At 30.2% G+C, this 18787-nt stretch overlaps 1 protein-coding gene across 2 annotated transcripts in view; it reads right to left on the bottom strand.

Annotated features, from left to right (window-relative positions):
* Window positions 1-4412: 4412 nt before the first annotated feature.
* LOC111413688 (leucine zipper putative tumor suppressor 2 homolog) overlaps window positions 4413-18787 on the bottom strand; it is a 45971-nt gene continuing 31596 nt past the window's right edge. For both annotated transcript variants that reach the window (XM_071199198.1, XM_071199199.1), the window contains exons 3-6: window positions 6476-6611; window positions 6164-6380; window positions 5630-6110; window positions 4413-5577 (exon numbers count right to left, since the gene is read on the bottom strand). In XM_071199198.1, the coding sequence (XP_071055299.1) occupies window positions 4882-5577; window positions 5630-6110; window positions 6164-6380; window positions 6476-6611 (1530 nt within the window). In that variant the 3' untranslated portion in view covers window positions 4413-4881. The remainder of the gene's footprint in view (window positions 5578-5629; window positions 6111-6163; window positions 6381-6475; window positions 6612-18787) is intronic.

The following is an 18787-nucleotide window of genomic DNA, read 5'->3' on the forward strand; positions in this document are numbered from 1 at the left end:
TTTGCTTTATATGTGGTGATAATTTGATAATTATTTATGAAAAATTAAATTTTTGACAATTGAATCGAAAAAAGTTTAGTAGAGTAAAAAATGAGTAATTAAAAAAAATGATATCTTTAAAACTAAGTGATATTTTAAAAAACGGGGGTTTTCATTAAAAAGCTCATACTTTATTGTATTAATTCTGAAAATTTCTTATCAATGCGTTAAAAATTCGATTTTTGACGATTTTTTTAAAAATCAAAATTTCAAACAAAGATACAAGATGAAACAACTCAATTTGCATAGTAATATCTCAAAAACCAAACGATATTTTAAAACGGGGGTTTCTTTATTGAAAAGCTCATACTTTTCTTTATAAGTACTGATAATTTCGTAACGATTCATAAAGAATTCAATTTTTTGTGATTTTTTTAATGTTGAATCGTGATAAATCTTTACAGCAAAAATGAGTAATTTAAAAAAATTATATCTTAAGAACTAAATGATATTTTCAAAAACGATTCTTTTCATTAAAAAGCTCACACTTCATTGTATCAGTTTTGAAAATTTCTTATCAATGCGTTAAAGATTCGATTTTTGACGATTTTTTAAAAATCAACATTTCAAACAAAGATACAAGATGAAACAACTCAATTTGCAAAGTAATATCTCAAAAACCAAACGATATTTTAAAACAGGGGTTTCTTTATTGAAAAGCTTATACTTTTCTTTATAAGTACTGATAATTTCGTAACGATTCATAAAGAATTCAATTTTTTGTGATTTTTTTTAATGTTGAATCGTGATAAATGCTTACAGCAAAAAATGGGTAATTTAAAAAGATTATATCTTAAGAACTAAATGATATTTTCAAAAACGGTTCTTTTCATTAAAAAGCTCACACTTCATTGTATCGATTTTGAAAATTTCTTATCAATTCGTTAAAAATTCGATTTTTGACGATTTTTTAAAAATCAAAATTTCAATCAAAGATACAAGATGAAACAACTCAATTTGCAAAGTAATATCTCAAAAACCAAACGATATTTTAAAACGGGGGTTTCTTTATTGAAAAGCTCATACTTTTCTTTATAAGTACTGATAATTTCGTAACGATTCATAAAGAATTCAATTTTTTGTGATTTTTTTTAATGTTGAATCGTGATAAATGCTTACAGCAAAAAATGGGTAATTTAAAAAAATTATATCTTAAGAACTAAATGATATTTTCAGAAACGGTTCTTTTCATTAAAAAGCTCACACTTCATTGTATTAATTCTAAAAATTTCTTATCGATGCGTTAAAAATTCGATTTTTGACGATTATTTTAAAAATCAAAATTTCAAGCAAAGATACAAGATGAAACAACTCAATTTGCAAAGTAATCAAGGTTTTAATTCTTTTTAGATTTATAAAATACACGAAACGTTTCGATGTTGGTGCACATGATCATTAATAAAAATTTAATTGGCACAAATTGTTTGGTTTTGATTTTCTGTTTAAAAATTAATATCTCAAGAACTAAAAGATATTTTAAAACGATGTTTTTTTGCTTGGTGATAATTTGATAATTATTTATGAAAAATTAAATTTTTGACAATTGAATCGAAAAAAGTTTAGTAGAGTAAAAAATGAGTAATTTAAAAAAATGATATCTTTAAAACTAAGTGATATGTTAAAAAACGGGGGTTTTCATTAAAAAGCTACCAATGCTATCTGTCAGTTAAGCTATCTATAAGATACAGTTTATCTCGTAGATAACAGGGTCGTGCGTACTACCACCTCCATTTATCTCATAGTTAAGAAATCTTTGAGATAACCAAGGAATCTAGGGATTTTTTGGTCTATTATGTTAAATTGACAGCTCTATGTGGTCAAAAAACCTAGTATTAGGTATTTTGACGATATTCTGACCTGTTCTAACCTTAAAATTAAAATTTGGAAATGGAGACTGAGAAAAGGCGACGAACCACCAATTTCATCAAAGAAGAATGCGAACTTCTTGAATTTGTTATCAAACATAAAAACGTAATAGAAAACAAAAAAGTGATGACAAGGAAAGCAAAAAGTATGTATATCTCGTATTATTGTATGTTAAAATGTGATGGTAAACAATAATGGCACAACTAACATGATGAACGACTGAAAATGCCAATTGTACACTAATTGCTGCAAAATCTGCTATGGATAGCAACATGTTACCCATTGCGTAAAACCGAAGAGTCAGCAACAAACGGTTTGAAGGAGGTACAGCATTATTACTAAAATTTTGATGAATTTTACATTAAATAATAGCAATCAACAAATTACTTACGTCATGGATGGAGGTTATATTACATCTTCTATTTGATTCAAAAGGTGATGAAAACTTTTTTTCGAGAGACGAAATCTCGTCATAAATTCAACATCTGAATGAATATTTAAATGGTCAACTCTACTCCTTATTATCCTTTCGCTTCTTATAGGAAATAATTCATTGATTTCTTCAAAAATTTGTTTTTCATCTCCAATATCGAAGACAGAGGCAGCGCTACTGGGAGGTGCCTAAAAGGGGGCGCCGGCGCCGGCGCCTTTTTTAATATTTTCTCCAACAATATCTTATCTTTCTTTTGTAGTATTTAGACCTGTCAGCAGTAGTTAGTCTTCAGAAAGCAGTATTTAGTCTCCACAAAGCAATTTTAGTCTTTAGAAAGCAGTATTTAGTGTTCCAGACGCTGTATTTACCTGTCTGTCTTCAGACCTGTCTTCAGTATCAAGTCTAAGGAGTATCTAGTCTTCTGCCAAAGTTAAGTATGTTTTCTCCAAAATATTTTATCTTTCTTTTGCAGTATTTAAACCTGTTAGCAGTATCTAGTTTTCAGAAAGCAGTATTTAGTCTTCTAGAAGCAGTATCTAGTCTTCTGCCAAAGTTATATATGTTTTCTCTAAAATATTTTATCTTTCTTTTGCAGTATTTAGACCTGTTAGCAGTTCTAGTCTTCTAGAAGCTTCTAGAAGCAGTATTTAGTCTTCTAGAAGCAGTATCTAGTCTTCTGCCAAAGTTATGTATGTTTTCTCCAAAATATTTTATCTTTCTTTTGCAGTATTTAGACCTGTTAGCAGTATCTAGTCTTCAGAAAGCGGTATTTAGTCTCCACAAATCAATTTTAGTCTTTAGAAGGCAGTATTTAGTGTTCCAGACGCTGTATTTAGACCTGTCGTAAGTATCTAGTCTTCAGAAAGCAGTATCTAGTCTTCTGCCAACATTATGTATGTTTTCTCCAACAATATCTTATCTTTCTTTTGCAGTACTTAGACCTATCAGCAGTATCTAGTCTTCAGAAAGCAGTATTTAGTCTCCACAAAGCAATTTTAGTCTTTAGAAAGTAGTATTTAGTGTTTCAGATGCTGTATTTAGACCTGTCGGCAGTATCTAGTCTTCAGAAAGCAGTATTTAATCTTCCAGAGCAGTATCTAGTCTTCTGCCAACATTATGTATATTTTCTCCAACAATATCTTATCTTTCTTTTGCAGTACTTAGACCTATCAGCAGTATCTAGTCTTCAGAAAGCAGTATTTAGTCTCCACAAAGCAATTTTAGTCTTTAGAAAGTAGTATTTAGTGTTTCAGATACTGTATTTAGACCTGTCGGCAGTATCTAGTCTTCAGAAAGCAGTATTTAATCTTCCAGAGCAGTATCTAGTCTTCAGAAAGCAGTATTTAGTTTTTTAAAAAGCATTAGATCTTTTTGGGAGCCTCTTGTTATCTATACGTATCTTCTACCACCCGGTACCTCATTTCTGCAGCTATTACTTTGCTTTTGTGCTTATCGCGCATTGGCAAAGTTTCCGTATTGGTGATTTTTTGTCCTGTGCAATAACAAGACAAGTCTATTGGTTTATTGTTCATATTCTTCGCATTCTTTTATTGAACACATAACTATTGCCATGAAAAATCATGCTTGGTTTATAATCAATTTTTTGTTTTCTCTAAACAGTAATTTCAGACTTCATGTGGACTTTGAACAATGTAATTCCTGTTCTTTGCTGAAGTCTAGTTTATAACTATTGCAATTTCAGACTTTTTCTAGCAAATTAATCTTCTGACCAGAGTATTCCCGACTATTCCCTTAAGTTTGGTTTTTCACCAGTATAATTCTTAAATTTTTGCTGAAGTATGGATTATGATTATTCCAGTCTTTTTTAAGTTTATTTATATTTCTTTGAAAGTTATCCGTTGGATAGCGGTATCTATAAGATAAATACAGTGGTAGTAACCAATTGTTAAGCTATCCGATAGATAACGCTATCAGAGACTTTAACTATGAGTGGTAGTAGTAGGCCTAATTCTGAAATTTTCATAACAATGCATTAATAATTCGATTTTTTTTTTAAATCGGCTATTCAAAGAAATATTGATTAATTTTGAGGTTGTTAATAAAAACACAAAACTTAAAAAATAACGTTTAGTTAAAAAAAATGTATATACAAATGCGATAACAAGCTTAATCTAAAGGAGAAAAATTATTTTGAAAATATTGGAATCAATTAATATGGTAATTAATATACTAATTTATATACATTGCATAAATAAGTTAGTACAAAGTTTTTTTTTATGAAAAAATCACACACTTATTCTTATAAACTAGGAACGACGTTAAAGATAATCTTTTTCTTCATCATTTATTAATTTTTGTAATGGTTATAGATGTTTTATTAACAAAATAAAATATTTACAAATAAAAATTTGGTTCTAAATGTTAAAATACAAAAACTACTTAATTAATTCATTTTCTTGGCAAGATTAATTAGGATTTTTAATTAGCACCGTTTAACTCTTTTAGTAATTTTAAAACAATTACAAGAGAAAACCGTTTCGTTACTCTTCGTCATTTTAAATATTCAACTCAAAAACCAAAGATCATAATTCTATAGTTTGCGTTAAATCAGTCGTGGAAGAGATCTTTTGCTTATGGCCGGTTTTATCTAATTCAAGTTCGATAGTTAACGCTTCAACTTCATCTTCTAAAGCTCTCGTTCTTCGGTACATTTGAACGTAATTCATTTGCAATTGACGCTGATATCTTAGAACCTTCTCTTTCTCTTGCGCCCAAATAACACGTTCTTTTTCAAAATCTTTTTTTCTTTCCTCCAGTTCATTTCTTAACGAATCCATTTCTTTATTGAAATCTTGAAAATCTTGTAATTGATCGCCGATTCTTTTACATCTCAAATTCCTTCCAGCTTCTAAACCATCATATTCGCTCATAGAAACCTCAGAAAGTTCTTTACGTAACTCTTTAATTTCTTCTTTTAATCGTAATTTTTCTTCTTTTAATTTTAAGTTATCCATTAAATTATCTTTTATATTATCTTTTAAGTTATCTTGTAAATGATTCTTTATGAGTTCATTTGGTTCATCTAAATCTTCTTCATCATCTGATTCATATTGAAAATTTTTTAATTGTGCATTCATTAAAGCAATTTCATCATCTTTCTCTAAATTAATTTTTTGTAACGTTTCTATTTCTTCCTCTTTCATCTCTAAAGCTACTCGAAGATCTCGATAATCGGTTTTTAATTGCAGAAATTCGTGCCCTTTTATGGTTTGTTCATGCTACAAAATAAAATTAATTAGTTTAAGTGAATAGTTTTAAATAAAAAATTACCTGGTAATCTTTTAATTGGCTCTTTAACAAAGAAATTTCTCCCGTTTTTTGACACAACGCCCATTCGGTTTCTTCTAATCGCGACCTCAACGTACAGACTTCCTGTCGAAGCCGTTCACTTTGACAAGAAGCTCGTTGGGTTTCCGCGAGAAGTCTCTTTTTGTCCTGTTGCAATTGATACGTTTGCGTCATCAACATTTGTTCCAATTTTAGCGTTTTTTGGGCGTTCGCCCTCAATCGATTTTCATGCACGTTTTTTAATCGTCTCAATTCTCGTTCCCATACTCGTTCCTTTTCTTCGTAAACCCTAAAGATAACTTGTTCGTTGTGTTCCATCGTTTGACGAAGATACGCCAACTCTGAATCTCGGTCCCTCAACGCCGCTTCCAGTTCTGACACACCCGAATCTGACGGTGAAGGTGTTAAATCCAGCAAACTTCCGCAACCTCCGCTCGACAATCTAAACGATGACGATTTATTCCTACACAGAATTAATATTTAAAAATATTAAATTTGCATTTTCATGAAACTTACATCATCATCATTTGGCTATCCATAACTGAAGAGACGGGACTCTTTCTAACGCTTTCCAAACTATCATAATTGATGAGCTTATGGGGTAGCGATGTTAAAGATGTCATTTGCATGTGGGGCGATGAAGATGAAGCGGAAGGACACGACGATCTCAACTTCCTATCGAGCGAATAGTGGATGTTGCCGCCAGCCGGAATATGGCGCAGGTCGCTGCTACCTTTAAAAGCATAAAGAGAAGAAGAACCGAGAATAACGGGCAATAACGGATGACGACGGTGGAGTTTATTTTTTTTTACTTTCTGGCATACATACTTCCGTATAACGTAAGGCGCGATCCCGGTCTTGTTAAAACCGGTGTTGATCCATAACGTTCACCCGATAAACCAAATCTTGGGGCTGACGTTAAAAGCGTTGGCTTGAAAGCTATTGGACGAATTACTTCTTTACCCTTAAAAAAAAGAAAAGAAATTATTAAATTAAAAAATAAAACATAAAGTAGATACGAGTCCTTGATACATTTTCTACTAAGACGGTTTTATCTAACACGTTTAAGCCTATAATTATGCGTTTCGCCGCCTCATTACACATAATCGCACGCGATCAGTGACTGTAAATTCATTTTACGTCTGGTTTTAACATCTCAAATGTATATTGATTATGATTAATATGATAAATGGTGTTGAAGGCAACAATTCCGATTTAATTTAATGGATATTTTCATTAATAATTGGTTAATTTACTCCCAAAAAAGTAATATCTCAAAAACCAAACGATATTTTAAAACGCGGCTTTTTTCATTGAAAAGCACATACTTTTCTTTATAAGTACTGATAATGTTGTAACGATTCATAAAAAAATCAATTTTTTGTGCTTTTTTTTAATGTCGATTCGTACAGCAAAAAATGTGTGATTTAAAAAAATTATATCTTAAGAACTAAATGATATTTTCAAAAACGGTTCTCGCGAAAAGAATCGTTTTTGAAAATATCATTTAGTTCTTAAGATATAATTTTTTTAAATTATCCATTTTTTGCTGTAAGCATTTATCACGAATCGACATTAAAAAAATCACAAAAAATTGAATTCTTTATGAATCGTTACGAAATTATCAGTACTTATAAAGAAAAGTATGAGCTTTTCAATAAAGAAACCCCCGTTTTAAAATATCGTTTGGTTTTTGAGATATTACTTTGTAAATTGAGTTGTATCTTCGTGTACCTTTGTTTGAAATTTTGATTTTTAAAAAAATCGTCAAAAATCGAATTTTTAACGCATTGATAAGAAATTTTCAAAATTGATACAATGAAGTGTGAGCTTTTTAATGAAAAGAATCGTTTTTGAAAATATCCTTTAGTTCTTAAGATATAATTTTTTTAAATTACCCATTTTTTGCTGTAAGCATTTATCACGATTCAACATTAAAAAAAATCACAAAAAATTGAATTCTTTATGAATCGTTACGAAATTATCAGTACTTATAAAGAAAAGTATGAGCTTTTCAATAAAGAAACCCCCGTTTTAAAATATCGTTTGGTTTTTGAGATATTACTTTGTAAATTGAGTTGTTTCATCTTTTATCTTTGTTTGAAATTTTGATTTTTAAAAACATCGTCAAAAATCGAATTTTTAACGCATTGATAAGAAATTTTCAGAATTAATACAATAAAGTATGAGCTTTTTAATGAAAAGAACCGTTTTTGAAAATATCATTTAGTTCTTAAGATATAATTTTTTTAAATTACCCATTTTTTGCTGTAAGCATTTATCACGATTCAACAGTAAAAAAAATCACAAAAAATTGAATTCTTTATGAATCGTTACGAAATTATCAGTACTTATAAAGAAAAGTATGAGCTTTTCAATAAAGAAACCCTCATTTTAAAATATCGTTTGGTTTTTGAGATATTACTTTGCAAATTGAGTTGTTTCATCTTGTATCTTTGTTTGAAATTTTGATTTTTAAAAAAATCGTCAAAAATCGAATTTTTGACGAATTGAAAAGAAATTTTCAAAATTGATACAATGAAGTGTGAGCTTTTTAATGAAAAGAATCGTTTTTGAAAATATCATTTAGTTCTTAAGATATAATTTTTTTAAATTACCCAATTTTTGCTGTAAGCATTTATCACGATTCAACAAAAAAAAATCACAAAAAATTGAATTCTTTATGAATCGTTACGAAATTATCAGTACTTATAAAGAAAAGTATGAGCTTTTCAATAAAGAAACCCCCGTTTTAAAATATCGTTTGGTTTTTGAGATATTACTTTGCAAATTGAGTTGTTTCATCTTGTATCTTTGTTTGAAATTTTGATTTTTAAAAAATCGTCAAAAATCGAATTTTTAACGCATTGATAAGAAATTTTCAAAATTGATACAATAAAGTATGAGCTTTTTAATGAAAAGAACCGTTTTTGAAAATATCATTTAGTTCTTAAGATATAATTTTTTTAATTACCCATTTTTTGCTGTAAGCATTTATCACGATTCAACATTAAAAAAAATCACAAAAAATTGAATTCTTTATGAATCGTTACGAAATTATCAGTACTTATAAAGAAAAGTATGAGCTTTTCAATAAAGAAACCCTCGTTTTAAAATATCGTTTGGTTTTTGAGATATTACTTTGCAAATTGAGTTGTTTCATCTTGTATCTTTGTTTGAAATTTGGATTTTTAAAAAAATCGTCAAAAATCGAATTTTTAACGAATTGAAAAGAAATTTTCAAAATTGATACAATGAAGTGTGAGCTTTTTAATGAAAAGAAGCGTTTTTTAAAATATCCTTTAGTTCTTAAGATATAATTTTTTTAAATTACCCATTTTTTGCTGTAAGCATTTATCACGATTCAGCATTAAAAAAAATCACAAAAAATTGAATTCTTTATGAATCGTTACGAAATTATCAGTACCTATAAAGAAAAGTATGAGCTTTTCAATAAAGAAACCCCCGTTTTAAAATATCGTTTGGTTTTTGAGATATTACTTTGCAAATTGAATTGTTTCATCTTGTATCTTTGTTTGAAATTTTGATTTTTAAAAAAATCGTCAAAAATCGAATTTTTAACGAATTGAAAAGAAATTTTCAAAATTGATACAATGAAGTGTGAGCTTTTTAATGAAAAGAATCGTTTTTGAAAATATCATTTAGTTCTTAAGATATAATTTTTTTAAATTACCCAATTTTTGCTGTAAGCATTTATCACGATTCAACAAAAAAAAATCACAAAAAATTGAATTCTTTATGAATCGTTACGAAATTATCAGTACTTATAAAGAAAAGTATGAGCTTTTCAATAAAGAAACCCCTATTTTAAAATATCGTTTGGTTTTCGAGATATTACTTTGCAAATTGAGTTGTTTCATCTTGTAACTTTGTTTGAAATTTTGATTTTTAAAAAATCGTCAAAAATCGAATTTTTAACGCATTGATAAGAAATTTTCAAAATTGATACAATAAAGTATGAGCTTTTTAATGAAAAGAACCGTTTTTGAAAATATCATTTAGTTCTTAAGATATAATTTTTTTAAATTACCCATTTTTTGCTGTAAGCATTTATCACGATTCAACATTAAAAAAAATCACAAAAAATTGAATTCTTTATGAATCGTTACGAAATTATCAGTACTTATAAAGAAAAGTATGAGCTTTTCAATAAAGAAACCCCCGTTTTAAAATATCGTTTGGTTTTTGAGATATTACTTTGCAAATTGAGTTGTTTCATCTTGTATCTTTGTTTGAAATTTTGATTTTTAAAGAAATCGTCAAAAATCGAATTTTTAACGCATTGAAAAGAAATTTTCAGAATTAATACAATAAAGTATGAGCTTTTTAATGAAAAGAACCGTTTTTGAAAATATCATTTAGTTCTTAAGATATAATTTTTTTAAATCACACATTTTTTGCTGTACGAATCGACATTAAGAAAAATCACAAAAATTCGATTTTTACAAATCAATTAATATCTTAAAAATTAAACGATGTAGTAAAACGTGCTTTTCTTCATTGAAAAGCTCTAACTTTTGTTAACAAGTGATAATTTTGTAACAATTTCGCGATTTTTCAAAATTAATTAATAAAAATTTATTGTAAAAAGTTGCATAGTGTAATAATTAATGAGAATTCTATACAAATTTTCCAAGATAAAATTTTGAACTAGGGCACGGTTTTATCTGATACCGTTTAAGCCTATAATTACACATTTCACCGCCTCGTTTCGCATAATCTCACGCGATCAAAGCTTGATCGCAAATTAATTTAACATATAATTTTTAACAGCTATTGCAACTAATTAATAATGTAATAACCCAAAAATTAAAGGTGAGTTGTATGTAGCCACCTTTAACTTTATTGCAAAAAATAGTCATCAAAATAAAATTATTTAATTAAGTTATTAAAGTTTGTTTTGCAAAAAAAAGCTACTTTTAAAAAGAGACTAAAGACGCTTTAAGATAATTAACCCACTTCGAATCAAGTGTGTCACGAAGGAAACAGGTTCGCGTCGATTCCATATGACGCATGCGTCGATTCCCAGTACGCATTCGCAAACGTTGCGAATGTGAAAAGAGAAAAGAAAGGATACGAGTACGTGAAGAAAGTAAAGGATGGCGATAACGAAAAACGGTTTTAGGGACAAGTACACAGGACCGAGTTACAATGACATAATGCGGCGTAACAGGCGAGATATCGTGTTACCATTGTACGGGTGGTTTTTTACGGCGCCGTTAATGGCCAGTCCGGACCTGCGGAGATGTTATCCGCGGGAGGCTGCGCTTATCTCGACAATGCGATCGCCCCCTAGCGGCCGGCAGGAATGCGCGCGGTACGCGGACCGAGCCATTCATCTCGTCCAAGTCGCTTTTTCCATCTCGCTTTCTCTCTTTTTCACGTACATATCTTCGACGACGCAAATTGGACGAGAAGAAGAAACCGAAACGAAGAAAACGACGGTTAAATCGGTTCAAATCGGTTTAAATCGTTTAAATTTCGGCTAAATTCGGTTATATTCGATAAAATTCGGTTAAATTGGTAAGCGCTTCGAGTTTATACGCGCCTTAACAAATTTGGGGTCAAAACATTAATCGTTCGTATCTTTTAAACGAAAAAAGTTATCTTGATGGGATTTAAACCGATTAATTTATTTTTTTTAGGTTCAAAATTTGCTGCAAGTTTTACCAATAACAACTTGTGAAATTACGAATTCTAGCATGGTAGCTAAAGTTGTAATTTTAGATGCAGCGCAGGATATAGTATACCCGAAAAAGTGATTTAGAATTTCGGACTTAAAGACTCTAAACAGAAATGAGGAATCAAACAACGTATAATGCAGATTTCAATCTCCAAGAGTCGTTGTATTGAGCAGATTCCTTACTACAAGAAAAAACTTAAACTGTAATTTACACCGCATCAATGTAGGTACTGCAGATACTGAATATAAGAAGAAGTAAAGAATCGCCTATGCGAAGTTAGCCCCCAATCAGATCAACCGATTTCGATAAACAATTTGGAATATGTATTAATAACGAAGATACACACTTTCAGCGATATTCTGAAAAATCGAACCATCGCTGTATTTTGGAAACGGTTGAGGCATAAACGAAAACAAAAGTGGTACAAACGATTGTCTATCGAATTCCATCGACCGTATTGCGATATCTGTATTAATAACGGAGATATACACTTTCAGCGATATTCTGAAAAATCAAAAAATCGCTGTATTTTGGAATTGGTTGAGGCACAAACGAAAACAAAAATGGTACAAACGATTCTCTATCGAATTCCATCGACCGTTTTGCGATATCTCTATTAATAACAGAGATACACACTTTCAGCGATATTCTGAAAAATCAAAAAATCGCTGTATTTTGAAATCGGTTGAGGCACACACGGAAACAAAAGTGGTACAAACGGGTACAAACGATTCTCTATCGAATTCCATCGACCGTTTTTGCGATATCTCTATTAATAACGGAGATATACAGTTTCAGCGATATTCTGAAAAATCAAAAAATCGCTGTATTTTGGAATCGGTTGAGGCATACATGAAAACAAAAGTGGTACAAACGGGTACAAACGATTCTCTATCGAATTCCATCGACCGTTTTGCGATATCTCTATTAATAACGGAGATATACACTTTCAGCGATATTCTGAAAAATCAAAAAATCGCTGTATTTTGGAACCGGTTGAGGTACAAACGGAAACAAAAATGGTACAAACGGGTACACACGATTCTCTATCGAATTCCATCGACCGTTTTGCGATATCTCTATTAATAACACACTTTCAGCGGTATTCTGAAGAATCAAAAAATCGCTGTATTTTGGAATTGACCGGGGACATATATCATCTATTTTACAGGCGGCATATGCAAAATTAAAAATGTTATATCCGACGAGACATCTTTTTAATATAGAGGTTAAAACCTTGCTGTGTGATTCTTTAATATTATCGAAATTTAATTACGGGGATGTGATATATGGGCCCTGTTTATTGAAAATTGATGAGCAGCGTATACAGAGGGTACAGAACGCATGTTTACGATACATCTATGGCGTAAGAAAATTTGAAAGAATTTCTCACAGGTTAGGTGATGCTGGATGGTTAAATATGTACAGAAGGAGAATCGCGCATACATGCTTTTTTTATTATAAAATTATCAAAATGCAGAAACCTGAGTACCTCCTAAATAAGATACGATACCGTTCGGATGTTCATAATCTGAATCTAAGATTCAGGGGTTTACTTACCCCACCTACACATAGAACGGAGATATTTAAACGGTCGTTCAGTTATCAAATAGTCAATTTATTTAATGTCATACCGAAAAATATCAAAATATTAACAGCATACTCCTTTAGAAGACGCATACGCTGTGCCCTGTACGGGGAGCAACTTCACCAAATCGATCAAAATTTGATTACTAGCAGAATAAATAGCGTGCATGATTGGGTGGCCTACCTCTAGTTCCTCTAATTTCTCTAGTTTTAAGTACCCTAGTTTTAAGTTACCAGAACGTAATGAGCCTGTATTAATTTCATTAATGTTGTTAACTTTGTAATCGTTTATTTAGTTGGACGGATACGTTACATACAAACCGAGAGTTATAGACACTTTCTTTGTTTTCTTTTCTTTTTTTTGTAAGTTTGTTATAATTATTACTATTGGTGTTTATTCATTGATTTCATGTATTATTTTTTTTATTTATTTTTTTTTGGGTAAAGTTTAAGCAGTGTTTGTCACTGAACTTCGCCCTTTTGTACCCTTCTCAACCCTTTTTTTTCCTTCTATTTTATTAAGTTATTTTCTAATGTTCTAATATTATTTTGAGTTATAATTATTGGGTACAAATAAAGACATTTATTATTATTATTATTATTAAGGCATAAACGAAAACAAAAGTGGTACAAACGGGTACAAACGATTCTCTATCGAATTCCATCGACCGTTTTGCGATATCTCTATTAATAACGAAGATACACACTTTCAGCGGTATTCTGAAAAATCAAAAAATCGCTGTATTTTGGAACCCGTTGAGGTACAAACGAAATCAAAAGTGGTGCAAACGGGTACAAACGATTTTCTATCGAATTCCATCGACCGTTTTGCGATATCTCTATTAATAACGGAGATATACACTTTCAGCAATATTCTGAAAAATCAAAAAATCGCTGTATTTTGGAACCGGTTGAGGTACAAACGAAATCGAAACTGGTATAAACGATTCTTTATCGAATTCCATCGACCGTTTTGAAATTCTGATTCTTTTGGAGGAAGTGTTGAACATTAAAATTCTATAGTGCGTTTTATTTTAATAAAATGACGTTTTATTTGAAAAATTTCGAGAAAACGAGTAATTTTTTTATTGGAAGGTTGAGTTTTAAAAGCAAAAATCGGTTTAAAACCGCTTCGCCCCGTCGTCTTTACATTTTTTGTTTATTCACCTCCAGTTTTCCTTCTTTACACAATAAATTAAGGAGGGGATGTTTGGAAGATGATTCGCTAATAACGCGTTTTAGTTGATGTGCGGGCATTTAAGGGTGAAAAAGCAGTTTAGAAAAATAAAACTTGTTACTTGAATTAAGTGATAAATGCGTGCTATATTTGTGCTAAGTGTTAAGTGATATTAGTGATGTGATATAGTTGAGATCATCGGATTGCTATTTTAAGGATGTTAAAAGGTATCGTATTAATTCATTTTTTTTTGTCACAATAAATTAATTTATCTTTTCTTTCCAGCTGAGCTTCGAAGTAAAATCCAAGGGAAGCAACATCCATTCGGTGAGTCGTTTTCAATTTTATTAGTTTACCAAAACATATCGGGATTATTCGCGATTTGAACGGTGTAATTTTGCCAGATAAAAACTTATATAATATTTAGAATATTTATATAATATTTAATATTTAGAATCGGGCATTTCGACAACCGCATTCAGCTAGTCACAAACTTTCGATTGAGATATAAAACATTAAAATCCGTCAAACAGTTCTCTAATTATAGTCGATTTAGTTTAAATTAATTTTTTTATATTGGGGGTTAGACTTTCTTTTGCAGGAAGTGTTAAACATTGAAATTCGATTAGTGCGTTTTATTTTAGTAAAATGGCCTAAGTTTTATTTGAAATGTTTCGAGAAAACGAGTAATTTTTTTATTGGAAGGTTGAGTTTTAAAAGCAAAAAACGGTTTAAAACCGCTTCGCCCCGACGTCTTTACATTTTTTGTTTATTCACCTCCACTATTCCTTCTTCCAACAATAAATTAAGGAGGGGATGTTTGGAAGTTGATTCGCTAATAACGCGTTTTAGTTGATGTGCGGGCATTTAAGGGTGAAAAAGCAGTTTAGAAAAATAAAACTTATTACTTGAATTAAGCGATAACTAAGTGTTATATTTGTGCTAAGTGTTAAGTGATATTAGTGATGTGATATAGTTGAGATCATCGGATTGCTATTTTATGGATGTTAAAAGGTATCGTATTAATTCATTTTTTTTGTCACAATAAATTAATTTATCTTTTCTTTCCAGCTGAGCTCGAAGTAAAATCCAAGGGAAGCAACATCCATTCGGTGAGTCGTTTTCAATTTTATTAATTTATCAAAACATATCGGGATTATTCGCGATTTGAACGGTGTAATTTTGCCAGATAAAAACTTATATAATATTTAGAATATTTATATAATATTTAATATTTAGTATCGGGCATTTCGATAACCACATTCAGCCAGACACAAACTTTCGATTGAGATATAAAACATTAAAATCCGTCAAACCGTTCTCTAATTATAGTCGATTTAGTTAAAATTAATTTTTTATATTGGGGGCTAGACTTTCTTTTGCAGGAAGTGTTAAACATTGAAATTCGATTAGTGCGTTTTATTTTAATAAAATGTAAGTTTTATTTGAAATGTTTCGAGAAAACGAGTAATTTTTTTATGTAAAGGTTGAGTTTTAAAAGCAAAAAACGATTTAAAACCGCTTCGCCCCGACGTCTTTACATTTTTTGTTTATTCACCTCCAGTATTCCTTCTTCCAACAATAAATTAAGGAGGGGATGTTTGGAAGTTGATTCGCTAATAACGCGTTTTAGTTGATGTGCGGGCATTTAAGGGTGAAAAAGGAGTTTAGAAAAATAAAACTTGTTACTTGAATTATGTGATAAATGCGTGCTATATTTGTGCTAAGTGTTAAGTGATATTAGTGATGTGATATAGTTGAGATCATCGGATTGCTATTTTATGGATGTTAAAAGGTATCGTATTAATTCATTTTTTTTGTCACAATAAATTAATTTATCTTTTCTTTCCAGCTGAGCTTCGAAGTAAAATCCAAGGGAAGCAACATCCATTCGGTGAGTCGTTTTCAATTTTATTAGTTTACCAAAACATATCGGGATTATTCGCGATTTGAACGGTGTAATTTTGCTAGATAAAAAGTTCTATAATATTTAGAATATTTATATAATATTTAATATTTAGAATCGGGCATTTCGGCAACCGCATTCAGCCAGTCACAAACTTTCGATTGAGATATAAAACATTAAAATCCGTCAAACCGCTCTCTAATTATAGTCGATTTAGTTAAAATTATTTTTTTTATATTGGGGGCTAGACTTTCTTTTGGAGGAAGTGTTAAACATTGAAATTCGATTAGTGCGTTTTATTTTAATAAAATGTAAGTTTTATTTGAAATGTTTCGAGAAAACGAGTAATTTTTTTATTGGAAGGTTGAGTTTTAAAAGCAAAAATCGGTTTAAAACCGCTTCGCCCCGTCGTCTTTACATTTTTTGTTTATTCACCTCCAGTATTCCTTCTTCCAACAATAAATTAAGGAGGGGATGTTTGGATGTTGATTCGCTAATAACGCGTTTTAGTTGATGTGCGGGCATTTAAGGGTGAAAAAGCAGTTTAGAAAAATAAAACTTATTACTTGAATTAAGCGATAAATAAGTGTTATATTTGTGCTAAGTGTTAAGTGATATTAGTGATGTGATATAGCTGAGATCATCGGATTGCTATTTTATGGATGTTAAAAGGTATCGTATTAATTCATTTTTTTTGTTACAATAAATTAATTTATCTTTTCTTTCCAGCTGAGCTTCGAAGTAAAATCCAAGGGAAGCAACATCCATTCGGTGAGTCGTTTTCAATTTTATTAGTTTACCAAAACATATCGGGATTATTCGCGATTTGAACGGTGTAATTTTGCCAGATAAAAACTTATATAATATTTAGAATATTTATATAATATTTAATATTTAGAATCGGGCATTTCGACAACCGCATTCAGCCAGACACAAACTTTCGATAGAGATATAAAACATTAAAATCCGTCGATTTAGTTTAAATAATTTTTTTTTATATTGGGGTATATTGTTTTTCGAGAAAACGAGTAATTTTTTTATTGGAAGGTTGAGTTTTAACATCAAAACAGGATTTAAAACCGCTTCGCCCCGTCGTCTTTACATTTTTTGTTTATTCACCTCCAGTATTCCTTCTTCACACAATAAATTAAGGAGGGGATGTTTAGACGTTGATTCGCTAATAACGCGTTTTAGTTGATGTGCGGCCATTTAAGGGTAATAAAGTAGTTTAGAAAAATAAAACTTATTACTAACTCTAACGTGTTTAGTCGTAGTTGTTGGCATAGTTGTAAGAGTGAAAAGTTAAGGTATTGTGTTATAGTAGTCATGCAAAACCTTACAATTAAAACGGTTTTCGTCCTAGTCCCAAGAGTTTTAACTTCTTAAAACTAAAACAATTGATGACGTGACGCATGCGCACTTTTCTCTTTTGCGTCGTTATAATATAGCAGTGTTTTGTTTTATTTTATAAATTGTGGTTAAGTCAGTTAGGTTTTATATTTTATTGTAGGGTTATTATCAACCTTTGAGTGGGTGAAATTGCATTTTTATTTGGTGTTTTTGCTAAAAAAGGTTCAACCAGTCTTAACAATTCATTAAACTCTTCGAACGACATATTTAAAAAATCACAAATCGTCCTCCTCTTTCTCCAACATGTTTCTAATCAGAATGGCATAATTTCCCTCTAATTTTCTAATTTTATTGATTGATCTCTGCCAAAACGCCGTCATTTTATTTCTTAATCTTAATTTCTCTAGCAGCGACAACAATTTTCTTTTTGTTTATAATAAACAAAACAGTTTCACTCCCGATTTCTTTTTTTTTTAATTTGGTACGAGTTGTGGCACGACTGTTTATATGTCAAAATTCTCCTTTAATGTGTTGTGCTTAAATATTGCATGAAATAATCCCTTTTCTTATAGCTACAGCTAAAGCAAACGCTTATGACTATGACTAAAACAAAAACACGTTAAGAACCCACCTTAAGTGTTATATTTGTGCTAAGTGTTAAGTGATATTAGTGATGTGATATGGTTGAGATCATCGGATTGCTATTTTATGGATGTTAAAAGGTATCGTATTGATTCACTTTTTATGTCACAATAAATTAATTTATCTTTTCTTTCCAGCTGAGCTTCGAAGTAAAATCCAAGGGAAACAACATCCATTCGGTGAGTCGTTTTTAATTTTATTAATTTACCAACACATACCGGGATAATTCGCGATTTGAACGGTGTAATGTTGCTAAATAAAAACCGTTTGAACGCTACTCATTGGATTTGTGCTTGAAAAATAATAAAGCTTTAATTATTAACATAGTCAAAACATGAAATAATTTGAAATTGAGTGTAAAGCACTCCAAATAATACTAGTATAATCTAATTCAAGCTTTTTAAGGGGGGAGTCTCTTTTTTTGTATCAAATAAAATGATTTCTTTGGGAATTTTTGGCTGCCAAATTATGTGGTATTCAATTTAATCTTTTCCATATGTTTTCATGATATATTTACTTATTTAAAAAGAATTGTTTATAGAAAATAATCTTTACATTGAACCCAACGCGTAATCCAGGTTCATCGTGAAAATATATTAATAATAATAAACTTCAGATTAAGTACGATGAAAAATTATTTATTAAATGATATTGGTGCAACATATGTTTCGAGAAAATATCTCGTCATCAGGCACGACTGCATTGAAAAAACATTCATTAGTAAATTATACAAAAAACATATTAAAATAATTACCGTCAGAAATTTAATAGTA

This window comes from Onthophagus taurus, chromosome 10 (genome assembly GCF_036711975.1).
Source record: "Onthophagus taurus isolate NC chromosome 10, IU_Otau_3.0, whole genome shotgun sequence".
Lineage (NCBI taxonomy): Eukaryota > Metazoa > Arthropoda > Insecta > Coleoptera > Scarabaeidae > Onthophagus > Onthophagus taurus.